The 13,857-nt window shown below is 42.8% G+C and overlaps 1 protein-coding gene across 10 annotated transcripts in view; it reads right to left on the reverse strand.

Annotated features, from left to right (window-relative positions):
* Window positions 1–235: 235 nt before the first annotated feature.
* LOC114808761 (interleukin enhancer-binding factor 3-like) overlaps window positions 236–13,857 on the reverse strand; it is a 48,327-nt gene continuing 34,705 nt past the window's right edge. For 8 of the 10 annotated variants that reach the window (XM_029056613.2, XM_029056608.2, XM_029056607.2 and 5 more), the window contains 3 exons: window positions 4,447–4,815; window positions 741–833; window positions 236–488 (listed from right to left, as the gene is read on the reverse strand). In XM_029056613.2, coding sequence (XP_028912446.1) covers window positions 358–488; window positions 741–833; window positions 4,447–4,815 — 593 coding nt within the window. In that variant the 3' untranslated portion in view covers window positions 236–357. The remainder of the gene's footprint in view (window positions 489–740; window positions 834–4,446; window positions 4,816–13,857) is intronic. The other 2 variants (XM_029056610.2, XM_029056617.2) reach the window with 2 other exon arrangements.

Below are 13,857 nucleotides of genomic sequence, written 5' to 3' on the forward strand. Positions count from 1 at the left end.
GGGGTCTAGGAGAGAATGGGAGTTAAGGAATTCTAGGCATGATAGGCACAGAACAGGTAGAAACATTCTCGCCCACAATGAACATGACACCAAAGTGTTAAATATAAGCATGTGATTTGGAGGAAAAAAAACACCATTCCAAAATGGCAGTTAGTGAAGAATGTTCAATGCACAGAAATCCAAAAATACAGAACTCATCCAGAGTAACTGCATTCTCCAAATAAAGCACGTAGGGTGTTAATGGAGGAAATTCAACAATTTAATGGAGTAAAATGGTATTCAAACAAAGGGTAACAACTGGGGAAAGTAACAAAATGTCACATTTAACATAGGCAGTAGACTGTAGGAATAGGGTGTTTATCTATATTGATAATTCATGCTGTGATCACTTCGGCCATAACCACGTTGTGACGACTGGTAAGAGCTTGTGGGTCCATTGTACTTCTCCATGGACCCTGAAGAATTGTAGGTGGATTGAGAATAGCCTCCTGCATTAAAAGAAGAGAGACTGAATCAAAATTGTGAGTTTGGCTGTGGGCTTGGAATGTTTCTTCAAGTCTGTTGTACTGTATTCTCCCAAATGCTTAGTACAAGACTCTGCACATAGTAAGCATTCAATAAACACTACTGATTGACTGATTGACAGTACCTCCATTAACATCTCAAACCTATTATCCTTTTTGTAGCCCAAAGTAAACCAATCTGTATCACCCATATCTCACCATATTCTGAACACTGACCTTGTTTTCCTTGGTAGGAACTTTCACCATAGCTGCAGGATGATCCTCCCGAGCTGAAGTTGTGCCTGTCACGCCCACTTCCAATGCTATAATCTGGAGCAAGGGCAATGAAACTACTATGAGCTGCCTCATCAAGGTCAGGGGAAAGGGGTTGGCAGGGGAGGTGGCATTTCTTGGGGCACCAACTAACTGCAATTGAATGGACATATATTTCTGCCCATCCCAGACTACACACCCTATCTACTACCATACCTGACCTGCTCTCCGATTTCTGTAGGTCCTTTGTGGGCAAGAAACATGTGACTTTCAAGTTTTTTTACTTCACAGATACTCAATACTTGCTGCCTACTCCTTTTTCCTGAACTGTAGGTTTATCCATTATTATTACTAATAGTACTTATTAATGACTAATAAATGTAGCAATCATTCTATGGTATTTACTGGATGCTTAGTGTATGAAGAGCACTATATTAAGCAATTCAATGAGTCTAAACCCTGAAGAAAATTCAGGTAATTAAATGTAATTCATCCTAGATCTACTCTGGGTTCACAGTCAAAGAAAGTCTAAAAAGTAAAGGAAGCAGGTATTTTGTCATCATTTAACAGATCACTAAAAAGAAGTGCAGAGAGTTGTGACTTTCTTAGGCACAGAGCATGCATGCTGCAGAATGGGAGACTATTATAATAACAATAATAATTAGATGTGCTCTCACTCTGCATCAATCACTGTTCTAATTGCTGGGGTAGATACAAACTATTCAGGTTGGTCACAGTCCCAAATGGGGCTCACTTTCTTAATCCCCATTTTACAGATGAGGTAACTAAGTCACAGAAAAGTGGTTTGCCCAAGATCACATAGCAGACATGTGGGAGAGAGGGGATTAGAACCCAAATTCTTCTAATTCCCAAGCCCAGCTCTATCCACTGGGTCTGCTGCTTCCTAGGTTACCTGTTTCCAGTCCACCTCTTTTTCCACCAGGCATAGTTGCTTTGCACTGTGATGTGTTCTGTAGCCTTTAACATGTTTTTAAGATTGATTCAACATGTTATTCTGAAACTTTCTGTAAGAAGTCAAAAGCAGCACCAAGTAGATACAGATATGAACATTACCTAGCTTTTTAGGTTCAAGGTAGAAAAAATGATACAATCATGTTCTATAAGGAGCTCAAGGAGGCTCAATACTGGGGTCAAAGTAATGTTTTCATGATTTATTTAGGGCTACAGAATAGCAGAAAAACTAGTCAGGATGGCAGACAATAATAGTAATTGTGGTATTTAAGCTCTTACTATGTGCCAGAGATTGTACTAAGTGCTTTGGTGGATGCAAGGAAATTGGGTCCCTATCCTATCTGGGCCTCAAATGATGAGATTTTACAGATGAGCGAACTGAGCAGTGAAATCACCTATCCAAGATCACACAGCAGCAGTCGAGTGACCGAGCTGGGGTTAGAACCTAGGTTCTTCTGACACCCAGGCCTGTTCTCTAGTAAATAGGCCATGCTGCTTTTCAAATAACTGCTTTATGGAACTCCTAAAAGCTCAGGGTCATAAAATGAAAATGAGGAAGGCTCATTTAAGTGACATGGGCCACAGAGTAAAGGCTTCAAAAACTACTCAAAACTTTGGTGGAACTACAGTCCCTTCTTGTAACTCCAGAGTCCTGAATCTCCTTATTCTCACAGTACAGTTGGATTAAGCAGTGATGTCTGACTGATGGAAAAGAAGCGGTCAGAAGTAAAATCTAGATGGAAGGAGGAAAAGCCCTTGAGATAAAGGCAATTTTGTGCCCTGGAGACCAGGACAACTCCCAGATGTTCCTCATAACTTTGAAACAGGTGGCTAAATTACAACATCTGAAAGCTGACTCCATATCAATAATCCTAACTATCTAAGGACTACCAGATGACTCTAAGCACATGTGCTGTTATTAGCACTCTACAACACGAACAAGAAAACATAAAGGGAAAGAGCTGGGAAATAATAATAATTGTGATATCTGTTAAACTTTCAGTATATCAAGCACTGTACTAGGAACTGCGTTTGAAAAAACAGGTCCCAGATGGGGCTCAACAGTCTAAGTAGGAGGGAGAATCAGTACTGAATCCCAATTTTACAAATGAGGGAACTGAGGAATAGAGAAGTAAAGTGACCTGCCCAAGGTCACAGAGCAGGTAAGTGGCAGAGATGAAATTAGAACTCCAGCATCTAACTCCCAGCACGATGTTCTTTCCACAAGGCCACTTTAATTCTCATTTAAAAGATATGAGGACCATACATGGAAGATTTCTCCATGTTGGATAAGCAGCTGGATACAGCTGATAAAGGACAGGCTTGGGAGTCAAAAGGACCTGGGCTATAATCTCAGCTCATCCCCCTGTCTACTGTGTGCTCTTGGGCACGTCACTTCACTTCTATGGGCCTAAGTTACCTCACCTGTAGAATGGGGAGGAAGAGTGTGAGCCCCATGTGGGACAGGGACTGTGTACAACCTAATTAACTTGAATCTACCCCAATGCATATGTGCCTGTCATTTAGTAAGCTCTTAACAAGTACCATAATTATTATTATTACTATACAGCCCCCAAAACAAAAATATGAATCATATTTACCCCAAGCCTATTAAAAGTAATAATAAACCATGCTGCTTCTCTTGGAGAAGGAAATGCTCTGGCTTTAAAAACAGCTGCTGAACTTTAATAAGTGCCAGGGGCTTTGACAGGGTTAGTGACATGTGACCTGGAATTCGCAATAGTGAAAGGCCAATAGAAGTCCCAGTCTTCAAGGAACCAGGATCATAACATCTAGAAGAAAAAGGACCCAATATGTGTAATGGAGAACCACATGGGAAGAAATTCAGGAACTCCTTAGAGATACCACCACATGCTTCCCTGTAGAAGATTAAACTGAAGAAATTTGCTACAGTTTTACTAGATGGGTTAACAGCCAAACTGGGTGAAGATTATATTTATCCTTTGATACAGGTGAGTGGACAGAAAGAGTGGTAAGAAGTGTACTTCTACAGTTCTTCCAGCCATTACTGGCACAGAATATTTTTAATTATCCCCTACAGAGGGAGATGTAAAGTACTTCACAACAATAACTGACTTAGTGTAAAGGTACCAGCATGTTGTATCATTATTCTCCTTGGAAGTAGATTTCCAGACTATTAAGAGTTGACCACACCATCACAGACCATTAGACAATGGGATCCGTGTGGGGCTAGAACTATATTTGACCTAAGTACTTTTGTACCCCAGCACTAAGTGCCTGACAAAAACACCACAGTTAATAAGGCTAGCAAGTATCTGTCTGGACCAAAATAAGTGGTGAAGGACAGAACTCTGGAATTGACTTTTGCGACCTTAAGGAAAAGTTCTTACTACTAAGAAGGAAGTTAAGTTTTGGATTTAGGTTTGAGAGAAGCCTATCAAGTTACAATCTTGTTGTGGGTGATCAGGACTGGATGTGGCAACCAATAAACTCCCACAGAAATGCTCCCACCTGACCTTGACCTGAGCCACTTCTAGCAGTTTGCACTCATCTCTGAATGGGCCAGCAACCTTCCAGATGGTGTAATTGGCTCTTCATATCCCTCAATCCTGTCCTGATAAGAATGACTGACATGACTCTCCCAAATTAGAGATTGAACTTGGGGTCCTTTACATCCCTCTGCTTCTTCTTCAATTCTCTTGTTAGGTACACTCACTGAATTTTCTCTCAAAGTCAGCTTCTGACAGACCCCCACCTCCACCAGCAGTGTTGTAGAGACTGGAGTAAGAGTAATCACTACTGCCCGGGCCACGGCCATAGCCTTCTTTCTCTTTGCATTGCACAGGACTGAAGTTGCCATATTGGTTCTTGTTGCAGAAGGGAAGTGGAAATAGCTGCTGCTGTTGACCCTGGTGGGTTGGATACCCAGAGCCATATGTTTTCTGCTGCCCACTAAGCAGCAGTTTCTTGTTGTTGTGCTTCTGGGGTGGGAGAGAGGCATAGCTCCTGCCCTGGTAATAAGAATCATAGCCAAAATTGTTGCCTCCATTCCCAGCGGAATGTCCACCTTTGCTGTAGAACTGACCTGGATGGAAAGGGAAGGGGAAGAGGGTCAGTGTAGAAGAAATCAGATTTGCACCCAAAACTGCTCTTTTCTCTACCGATACATGAATTCAAGAGATATGACTTACCCAATCATTTGAGGCTGAATACCTCCAACAGTATCTCGCCCCATCACAAATTTAGTATATGAAATTATAACCAAATTACTTTTCATCAGCAATCTTATGCACTAGGTGGTTGTCAACATTATTAAAATCACTAGAAGCCAAGATTTTAAATATCCTTCCTTACAGGTTTTTTCAAACACCACCACATGGGGTTCGCAAAAAACAGTCTACAGCTACACTGCGACTCCTGCGAGCCCATTCTCTAAGTCCTCATAAATATGCCTTGAAAAATTTAAACGTACTACTCCTAGACCTTTTGTCATGATCCAGCTGGAAGGATGAAGTTATATTCTGAATATTATTAATGACTATCTCACTTGGCACCAGAAAGTTTTTAAGGCTGTATCTGAGGACACTTCAATCTGGCTTCAGTAATAATGTTGATTATAAAGCCCAATGTAGAATGCTTCCTAGTGATTCTCCTCTAGGTTTTTGTAGCAGTTCAAAAGCTCATCTAGTGGACTTCCAGCGCTGGAATAAATTTCTACTCCCAGCTGAACTCAAGCTCATGCCAAGATCTATGGAGGAGCATGACCTGATGGAAAGATCCCGGGTCTGGGAGTTAGAGGACATGATTTCTAATCCCATCTCCACCACATAATAATAATACTAATACTAATAATCATGTTGATATTTGTTAAGCGCTTACTATGTGCAGAGCACTGTTCTAAGTGCTGGGGTATACAGGGTAATCAGGTTGTCCCTCATGAGGTTCACAGCCTTAATCCCCATTTTACAGATGAGGTAACTGAGGCACAGAGAAGTGAAGTGATTTGCCCACAGTCACACAGCTGACAAGTGGCAGAGCTGGGATTCAAACTCATGACCTCTGACTCCCAAGCCTGGGCTCTTTCCACTGAGCCATGCTGCTTCTCTATGCTGTGTAACCTCAGGCAAGTCACTTAACTCCTCCATGTCTCTGTTTCCTTATCTGTAAAATGGGGCTTCAATACTTATATCGCTCCTACTTAGATTGTGAGCCTAGGGTGGGCAGGAATTGTGTCTAGCTGATTATCTTGCATCTTCCCCAGCACTTAAGACAATGTTTGGCACAAAGGAGGTGCTTAGTATTAGGACCTGAATTAGGACCTGTATCCAGTTCAATCATAATTCTTGGGAACCCCAGGAAATCTGAGTTCAGTTAAGTTCATAGTTTTTTACCACCGGACACTGCTTTCCATTCAATAGCACTTGCAATACGGAGACTAAACGGACCCTAACTAGATCCTAAAGAAAAGGAACCTGAGTTCAGATCAGGAATGATGGCAGGAAAAAATAACCTGGGGCTGTCCCATCCCATTCTGAAAGACTGAAAATAAACCACAAGAACCTACTATCCTTAGAGTCCACAGTGGGTACTTGGCTTGCAAAATTCCCAACCTCTGACTGGAAACAGACAAATCATGACATTCCATTACTTCAACTACTAATGATTTTTTTTTTCCCGCTCAAGGGAAGTGAAGAAATTGATTATCTCATTCAGAACAATAATACTAAAATTCTATGACCTCAAAATTTTTCGGAAAGATAAATATATATCACACACTAAACACTTCAAAAAAAGTATTCACTAAAGCCTCAATCTTTTTGAACAAATGGCAGTCAGTCAGTCAGTGAGTCTATCATATTTATTGAGAACTTACTGTGTGCAGACATTGTGTTTGGGAGAGTACAATATAACAGACACATTCCCTGTCCACCACAAGCTTCACAGTCTAGAGGGGGAAACAGACATCAATATAAATAAATACCAGTTCTGTCCACAAGTGCTGTGGGGCTGGGAGTGGGGAGGAATAAAGGGATCAAAGTCAAGGCAACACAGAGGGAGATGAAAAAAAGGAAAAGACGGCATAGTTGGGAAGCCCTGTTGGAGGAAGTGTGTCTTCAATAATCCTGTCTGTAGGATATGAGGAGGAAGCGTAACCCAAGCCAGGGGCAGGATGTCGGTGAGAGACAGGCAGAGAGATGGATGAGATGGACGTGCAATTAAGAGAGATAGCATTAGAGGAGCAAAGTGTGTGGCCTGAGTTGTATTATGAGAGTAGTAAGGAGGTAGGAAGGGGTAAGAGGATTGAGGGCCTTGAAGTCAAGGATGAGAAGTTTCTGATTGATGCAGAGGTGGTTGGGCAACCACTGGAGGTTCTTGAGGAGTGGGGAAACTGAGTGTTTTTGTAGAAAAATGGTCTGGGCAGCAGAATGAAGTAAGAACTCAACTGTGGAGAGACAGAGGCACAGAGGTCAGCAAAGACACTGTTGAAACAATAATCAAGGCAGGATAGGATATGAAATTGGACTAACAAAGTAGCAGTTTGGATGGAGAAGAAAGCGTGGACTTCAGTGATGATGTGAAGGTAAAACAAACAGGATTTAGTGACATACTGAATATGTGAATAGAATAAGATGAGTCAAAAATAAAACCAAAGTTATGGACTTGCTAGACAGGAAGAATAGTGTTGTTGCCAGAGGGATGACAGGGTTTGGGAGGGAAAATAAGGAGTTATGTTTTAGATAGGTTAACTTCGAGATCATGGAAGGACATCCAAATAGGGGTATCTTGAGGCAGTAGGAAATATGAGACAGTAGGGAGGGAGAGTCACCAGGGCTGCAGAAGTAAATTTGGGAATCATCTGCAAAGAGGTACAGTTGAAGCGGTGTGAGTGAATGAGTAATCCAAGGGAATGGGTGTAGATGGAGAATAGATGACCCAGAACTGACCCTTGAGGGACACTCACAGTTAGAAGTTGGGAGAAAGAAGAAGAGCCTGCATAAGAAATTGAGAATGAGTGGCGAGACAGGAGAAGAAGCAGGAGTAGACATTGTCAGTGAAGCTGAGGGTGGATAATTTTTTCAGCAGGAGGTGGATGACAGTATCGAAGGCAGCTGAGAGGTTGAGGAGGCTTAGGATAGAGCAGAGATCCCATTTGTTTCACTCATTTTCCTGAACAACCTTAGCAACATACAGTGAGTCAGAAACAAAAAAAAGACTCATGATTCAAGGCTAAGTCCTAATTCAGAGAGAAACCGAGACTGTGTAGATCTACATAAAATTTCTAAGCTTACTGAAAAAGCAAAATACTTCCAAAACCTTTCAGGCATGATTACTGTTTGAGAGGAGAAGCAGGAGAAGCAGCGTGGCTCAGGAGAAGCAGCGTGGCTCAGTGGAAAGAGCACGGGCTTTGGAGTCAGGGCTCATGAGTTCGAATCCCAGCTCTGCCACTTGTCGGCTGTGTGACTGTGGGCAAGTCACTTAACTTCTCTGTGCCTCAGTTCCCTTATCTGTAAAATGGGGATTAAGACTCTGAGCCCACGTGGGACAACCTGATTCCCCTATGTCTACCCCAGCGCTTAGAACAGTGCTCGGCACATAGTAAGCGCTTAACAAATACCAACATTATTATTATTATTATTATTATTATTATTATTATTACTGTCGGTGACAAAGTATTTTAAATTGACTGTGACACTTGGAAGTCTAATGAAGTTTCATTTTGGTACTAAGAAATTAAGCTGCACCAGTAGATAAATCTTTATGCGTGTTTCATATATTAAAAGACAGACAAAAGACAAATCAGAGGAGGAAGCTGTAAATAGACTTTAAGTACACAGAAAATCCACAATTAATCAGGGTGAGTAGATTTATATATTTCAATCATCTCTTAATAAAGTCAAAACTTTACAACAAGGTTTTAATCTTGATCAGAACAAATAGAGATTAAAATATTAATTTTGTACTATATAAAATATTATTTTACAAATGTTAAACTCCATTGCCACATATAGCAAACTGAGTTTTACCCTATCTTTAATAGGACTCGTCACTTTAGATAGCATCACCATCCTCCAATTCAAAAACCCGTAAATTTGGTACTATTCTTTCATTCATACCACATATTCATTCTGACAGTAATATCTTCATATTGCTAATATCCATCCTTTCCTCTCCATTCAAACGGGTACCATGTCAATCCAAGCAGTAATCCATGCTTAAACTTCCTGACCCCACCACATCCCCTCAACCTACCATGTTCGTTCATTTGTTCATTCATTTGTTCGTTCGTTCGTTCGTTCATTCATATTTATTGAGTGCTTACCATGTGCAGAGCACTGTACTAAGCGCTTGGAATGTACAAGTCGGCAACAGATAGAGACAGTTCCTGCCCTTTGAAGGGCTTACAGTCTTATCAGGGGAGACAGGCAGACAAGAACAATGGCAATAAATAGAGTCAAGGGGAAGAACATCTTATAAAAACAATGGCAAATAAACAAAATCAGGGTGATGTACATCTCATTAAACAAAATAAACAAAATAAATAGGGTGATGAAGATATATACAGTTGAGCGGACGAGTACAGTGCTGAGGAAGTGGGACGGGAGACGGGGAGAAGGAGAGGGAAAGGGGGGAGAAGAGGGTTTAGCTGCGGAGAGGTGAAGGGGCGGGTAATAAGGAGCAGAGGGAAAAAGGGGGGCTCAGTCTGGGAAGGCCTCTTGGAGAAGATGAGCTTTAAGTAGGGATCTGAAGAGGGGAAGATAATTAGATTGGCGGAGGTGAGGAGGGAGGGCATTCCAGGAACGCGGGAGGACGTGGCCCAGGGGTCGACGGCGGGATAGGCGAGACCGAGGGATGGTGAGGAGGTGGGCGGCAGTGGAGCGGAGCGTGCGGGGTGGGCAGTAGAAAGAGAGAAAGGAGGAGAGGTAGGAAGGGGCAAGGTGATGGAGAGCCTTGAAGTCTAGAGTGAGGAGTTTTTGTTTTGAGCGGAGGTTGATAGGCAACCACTGGAGGTGTTTAAGAAGGGGAGTGACATGCCCAGAGCGTTTCTGCAGGAAGATGAGCAGGGAAGCGGAGTGAAAAATAGACTGGAGCGGGGCGAGAGGAGGGAGATCAGAGAGCAGGCTGACACAGTAGTCTAGCCGGGATATAATGAGAGCCTGTTGCAGTAAGGTAGCCGTTTGGGTGGAGAGGAAAGGGCGGATCTTGGCGATATTGTAAAGGTGAGACCGGCAGGTCTTGGTAGCAGATCAGATATGTGGGGTGAAAGAGAGACACGAGTCAAAGATGACACCGAGGTTGCGGGCCTGAGAGACGGGAAGGATGGTCGTACCATCCACGGTGATAGAGAAGTCTGGGAGAGGACCGGGCTTGGGAGGGAAGATGAGGAGCTCAGTTTTGCTCATGTTATTATCCCAGTCCCCTACTCCCAATATTTTTCCCACTTTCCCCCTGATCCAACCCCTCCCAATTCCTTGCGCTAACCCCACCCTTCACCTCATTCCCTTTCATCCCCTCATCCCCCTATTCCTGTGCTGACCCCAGTCAACACACTCCCATCCAATCCCTCCCCATCTCTTGCATTATCCCCTCCCCCGGAAACTCCTCCATTTACTCAGCCAAGTGTGGTCCACAGAACCCCTGCTCCATTATGGGGAAGCTTCCCTTCATCCCATGACCGGCTCTTGTCCCAGTTAGGGCTCTTCTTGCCACTACTGAAACAGTGCTGATCCAAACACTTATTCTATCCCTTCTTGATTATTGCATCAGCCTCCTCACAGACTTCCCTACCTCCTGCCTCTCCCCACCCCAGTCCATACTTCACTCTGCTGTCCAGACCATTTTTCTATAAAAATATTCATGGCATGTTTTCCCACTCCTAAAGAACCTCCAGTTGTTGTCCTTCCACCTCTGCATCACACAGAAATCCTTATCATTGGCTTTAAAGCACTCAATCTTCTTACCACTTCCCACCTCACCTCGCTACTCTCCTACTACAGCACAGTGTGCACACTTCAATTCTCTATTGCTAGCCTTCTCACTGTACCTCAATTACGTTTATCTTGCCACTGATCTCTCACCTATATCTTGGCCTATGTCCTCTGGCCTGGATTACCCTCCCTCTTCATTTCTTCATATGGAAAATGACTTTCCCCATCTTCAAAGCCTTAATGAATGCACATCTCTTCCAAGATGCCTTCCCTGACTAAGCCCTCTTTTCTTTTCCTCACTTCCCTTCTGTATTGCCCTGACTAGCTTCCTTTATTCATTCCCATCCCAGCCCCAAGCACTTAAGTACACATCTGTAATTTTATTTATTTCCATTGTTGTCTATCTGCCCATCTAGACTTTAACCTCATCATGCAAAGGAAATGTGTACTCTTCCAAGCACTAAGTAGAGTGCTCTGCACATAGTTAAGTGCTCAGTAAATATGACTGACTGGCTTTCTGACCTTCCTGTCACCTATCTTTCCCCACTCTAATTCATACTTCATTCGCTAAGCCCTTCTTTCCTCTTCTCCCACTCCCTGCTGAGTTGTCCTTACTTGTTCCCCTTAGTCATCACCCTACCCAGACCCACAGCACTTATGTACATATCTATAATTTATTTACTTATATTAATCTATCTTGCTATCGACCTCTAGACCACGTCTGTTTCTGGCTGGAAATGTCCTTCCTCCTCACATCCTACAGACAACTACTCTCCCCCTCTTTAAAGCCTTCCTAAAGGCACATCTCCTTCAAGAGGGCTTCCCTGACTAGGCCCACTTTTCATTTCCTTCAACCCCCTTCTTTGTCAAACTGGCTTGCTCCCTTTAATTATTTCCCTTCTCACCCCCACAGCACTATTGTACATATCGATAATTTATTTATGGATATTGTTCATCTCCCTCTCTAGACTGTAAACTCACTGTGCCTAAGGACTGTGTCTATTGTCTTGTTATACTGTACTCTACTTCGCACTTGGTACAGTGCATTGCACACAGTATGTGTAATCACTCAACAAATATGACTGACTAACACACAGTCCAGAGAACAAATCTGTTTAGCCTACATTTCCCCACAATTCATGAACTGTCAGTGGTTTCCCAACCACCTCCATATCAAATGGAAACTTCTCACCATCAACTTCAATGTACTTAATCAACTTGCCCCTTCTACTTTACCTCACTGATCTCACTCAATAACCCAGCATGTTCACTTCACTCCTCTAACACCAACCTACTTACTGTAACTTGGTCTTGTGTATCTTGCCACTGGCCTCTAGCCTACATCCTGCTTCTGGCCTGCAACTCCTTTCCCCTCCATATCTGTCAAACAATTACTCTTCCCATCTTCAAAGTCTTACTAAAATTGCATGCCCGACTAAGCCTTCATTTCCTCTACTCCCTATTCTTTTCTGTTGGCCTTGCACCTGGATTTGAACCATTTAGTCACTCCTCTCAGTCTCTCACTTACACAGAGTTGTGTAGTATATTCATTTATGTTAATGTGGGTTTCCTCTTTAGACTGTAAGTTGATTTTCGACAGGGAACGAAAGGAACATCCCTTTCTGATCTCTCATCCTCCTGTCTCTCCCTGCTTCAGTCTACACTACACCCTGCTGCCCGCATTATCTTTCTATAAAAACACTCTGGGTACATCACCCCCCTTCTCAAAAATCGCCAGTGGTTGCCTATCAATCTTCACAGGAAGCAAAAACCCCTACTGGCTTCAACGCTCTCCATCACCTTGGCCCCTCCTATCTCACCTTCCTTTTCTCCTTCTCCATCCCAGCCTGCACACTCTTCTCCTCTGCCGCTAACCTCCTCACTGTGCCTCATTCTCTTCTGTCCCGCCGTCGACCCCTGGCCCACGACCTACCTCTACCCTGGAATTCCCTCCCTCTTCACATCCACCAAACTAGCTCTCTTCCCCCCTTCAAAGCCCTATTGAGAGCTCACCTCCTCCAGAAGCCGTCTCATACTGAGCAGCCCCCCTTTTCCTCTATTCCTCCCTCCTCCTCATCACCCCAATTCACACCCTCTCCTCTACCCCCTTCCTTACCCCATAGAACTTGTGTATATTTTTATGTATTTATTATTCTATTTACTTTATTAATGATGCATACATATATAAAATTCTATTTATCTACTTTGATGCTACCTGATGCCTGTCTACTTGTTTTGTTTTGTTGTCTGCCTCCCTGCCTTCTAGACTGTGAGCCCACTGTTGGGTATCTGTTATCTGTTGACGAACTGTACTTTCCAAGTGCTTAGTACAGTGCTCTGCAACCCAGTAAGACCTCATTGAATACTGTTGAATGAATATCTATCAACTCTGTTATACTGTACTCTCAGAAGCAGTATGTACAGTGCTCCTTACATCCAAAATGATACCGTATTAATAGTCACTTATCCCGTCCTATCTTGATTACTGCATCAGCCTCTTTGCATACCTCCCAGCCTCCTGACTTTATCCACTCCAGTTCATACTTCACTCTCCTGCCCAGATCATTTTTCTATTAAAAAAACTCTCCGAACATGTTTCCCCATTCCTCAAGAAACTATAGTGGTTATCCATTACTTTTGCATCAAACAAAAACTCCTCACAATTGCCTTCAAAGAACTCAATAACCATTCCCCCACCTACCTCACCTCACTAGTCTTCTATTACAACCCAGCCTGCACAGTTGGCTGCTCTAATTTTAACCTCTCACTGTACCTTGATCTTATCTATCTCACGGCCAACTACTTGCCCACATCCTGCCTCTGGCCTGGATACCCTCTCTCATCAAATCTGACACTCAGTTCAAAGGGTTATTAAAGGCACATCTCCTCCAAGAGGCCTTCCCTGATTAAGTCCCCTGTTCCTTTCTCCCATTCCCTCCTGCATTACCCTGACTTGCTCCCTTAATTTATCATCCCTCCCAGGTCTACAGCACTTATGTACCTATCTGTATGTATGTATGAATGTATGTATGTATGTATGTATGTATTTATTTATCTATTTATTTATTTATTTAAATTTCTGTCTCCCCCTCTAGACTCTAAGCTCATTGTGGGCAGGAAATGTCTGTTCATTGTTATTTTTTACTCTCCCACGTGCCTAGTACAGTGTTCTGCATAAAGTAAGTGCTTAATAAATATGA

This window comes from Ornithorhynchus anatinus, chromosome Y5, assembly GCF_004115215.2.
Source record: "Ornithorhynchus anatinus isolate Pmale09 chromosome Y5, mOrnAna1.pri.v4, whole genome shotgun sequence".
In the NCBI taxonomy this organism is placed as follows: Eukaryota; Metazoa; Chordata; class Mammalia; order Monotremata; family Ornithorhynchidae; genus Ornithorhynchus; species Ornithorhynchus anatinus.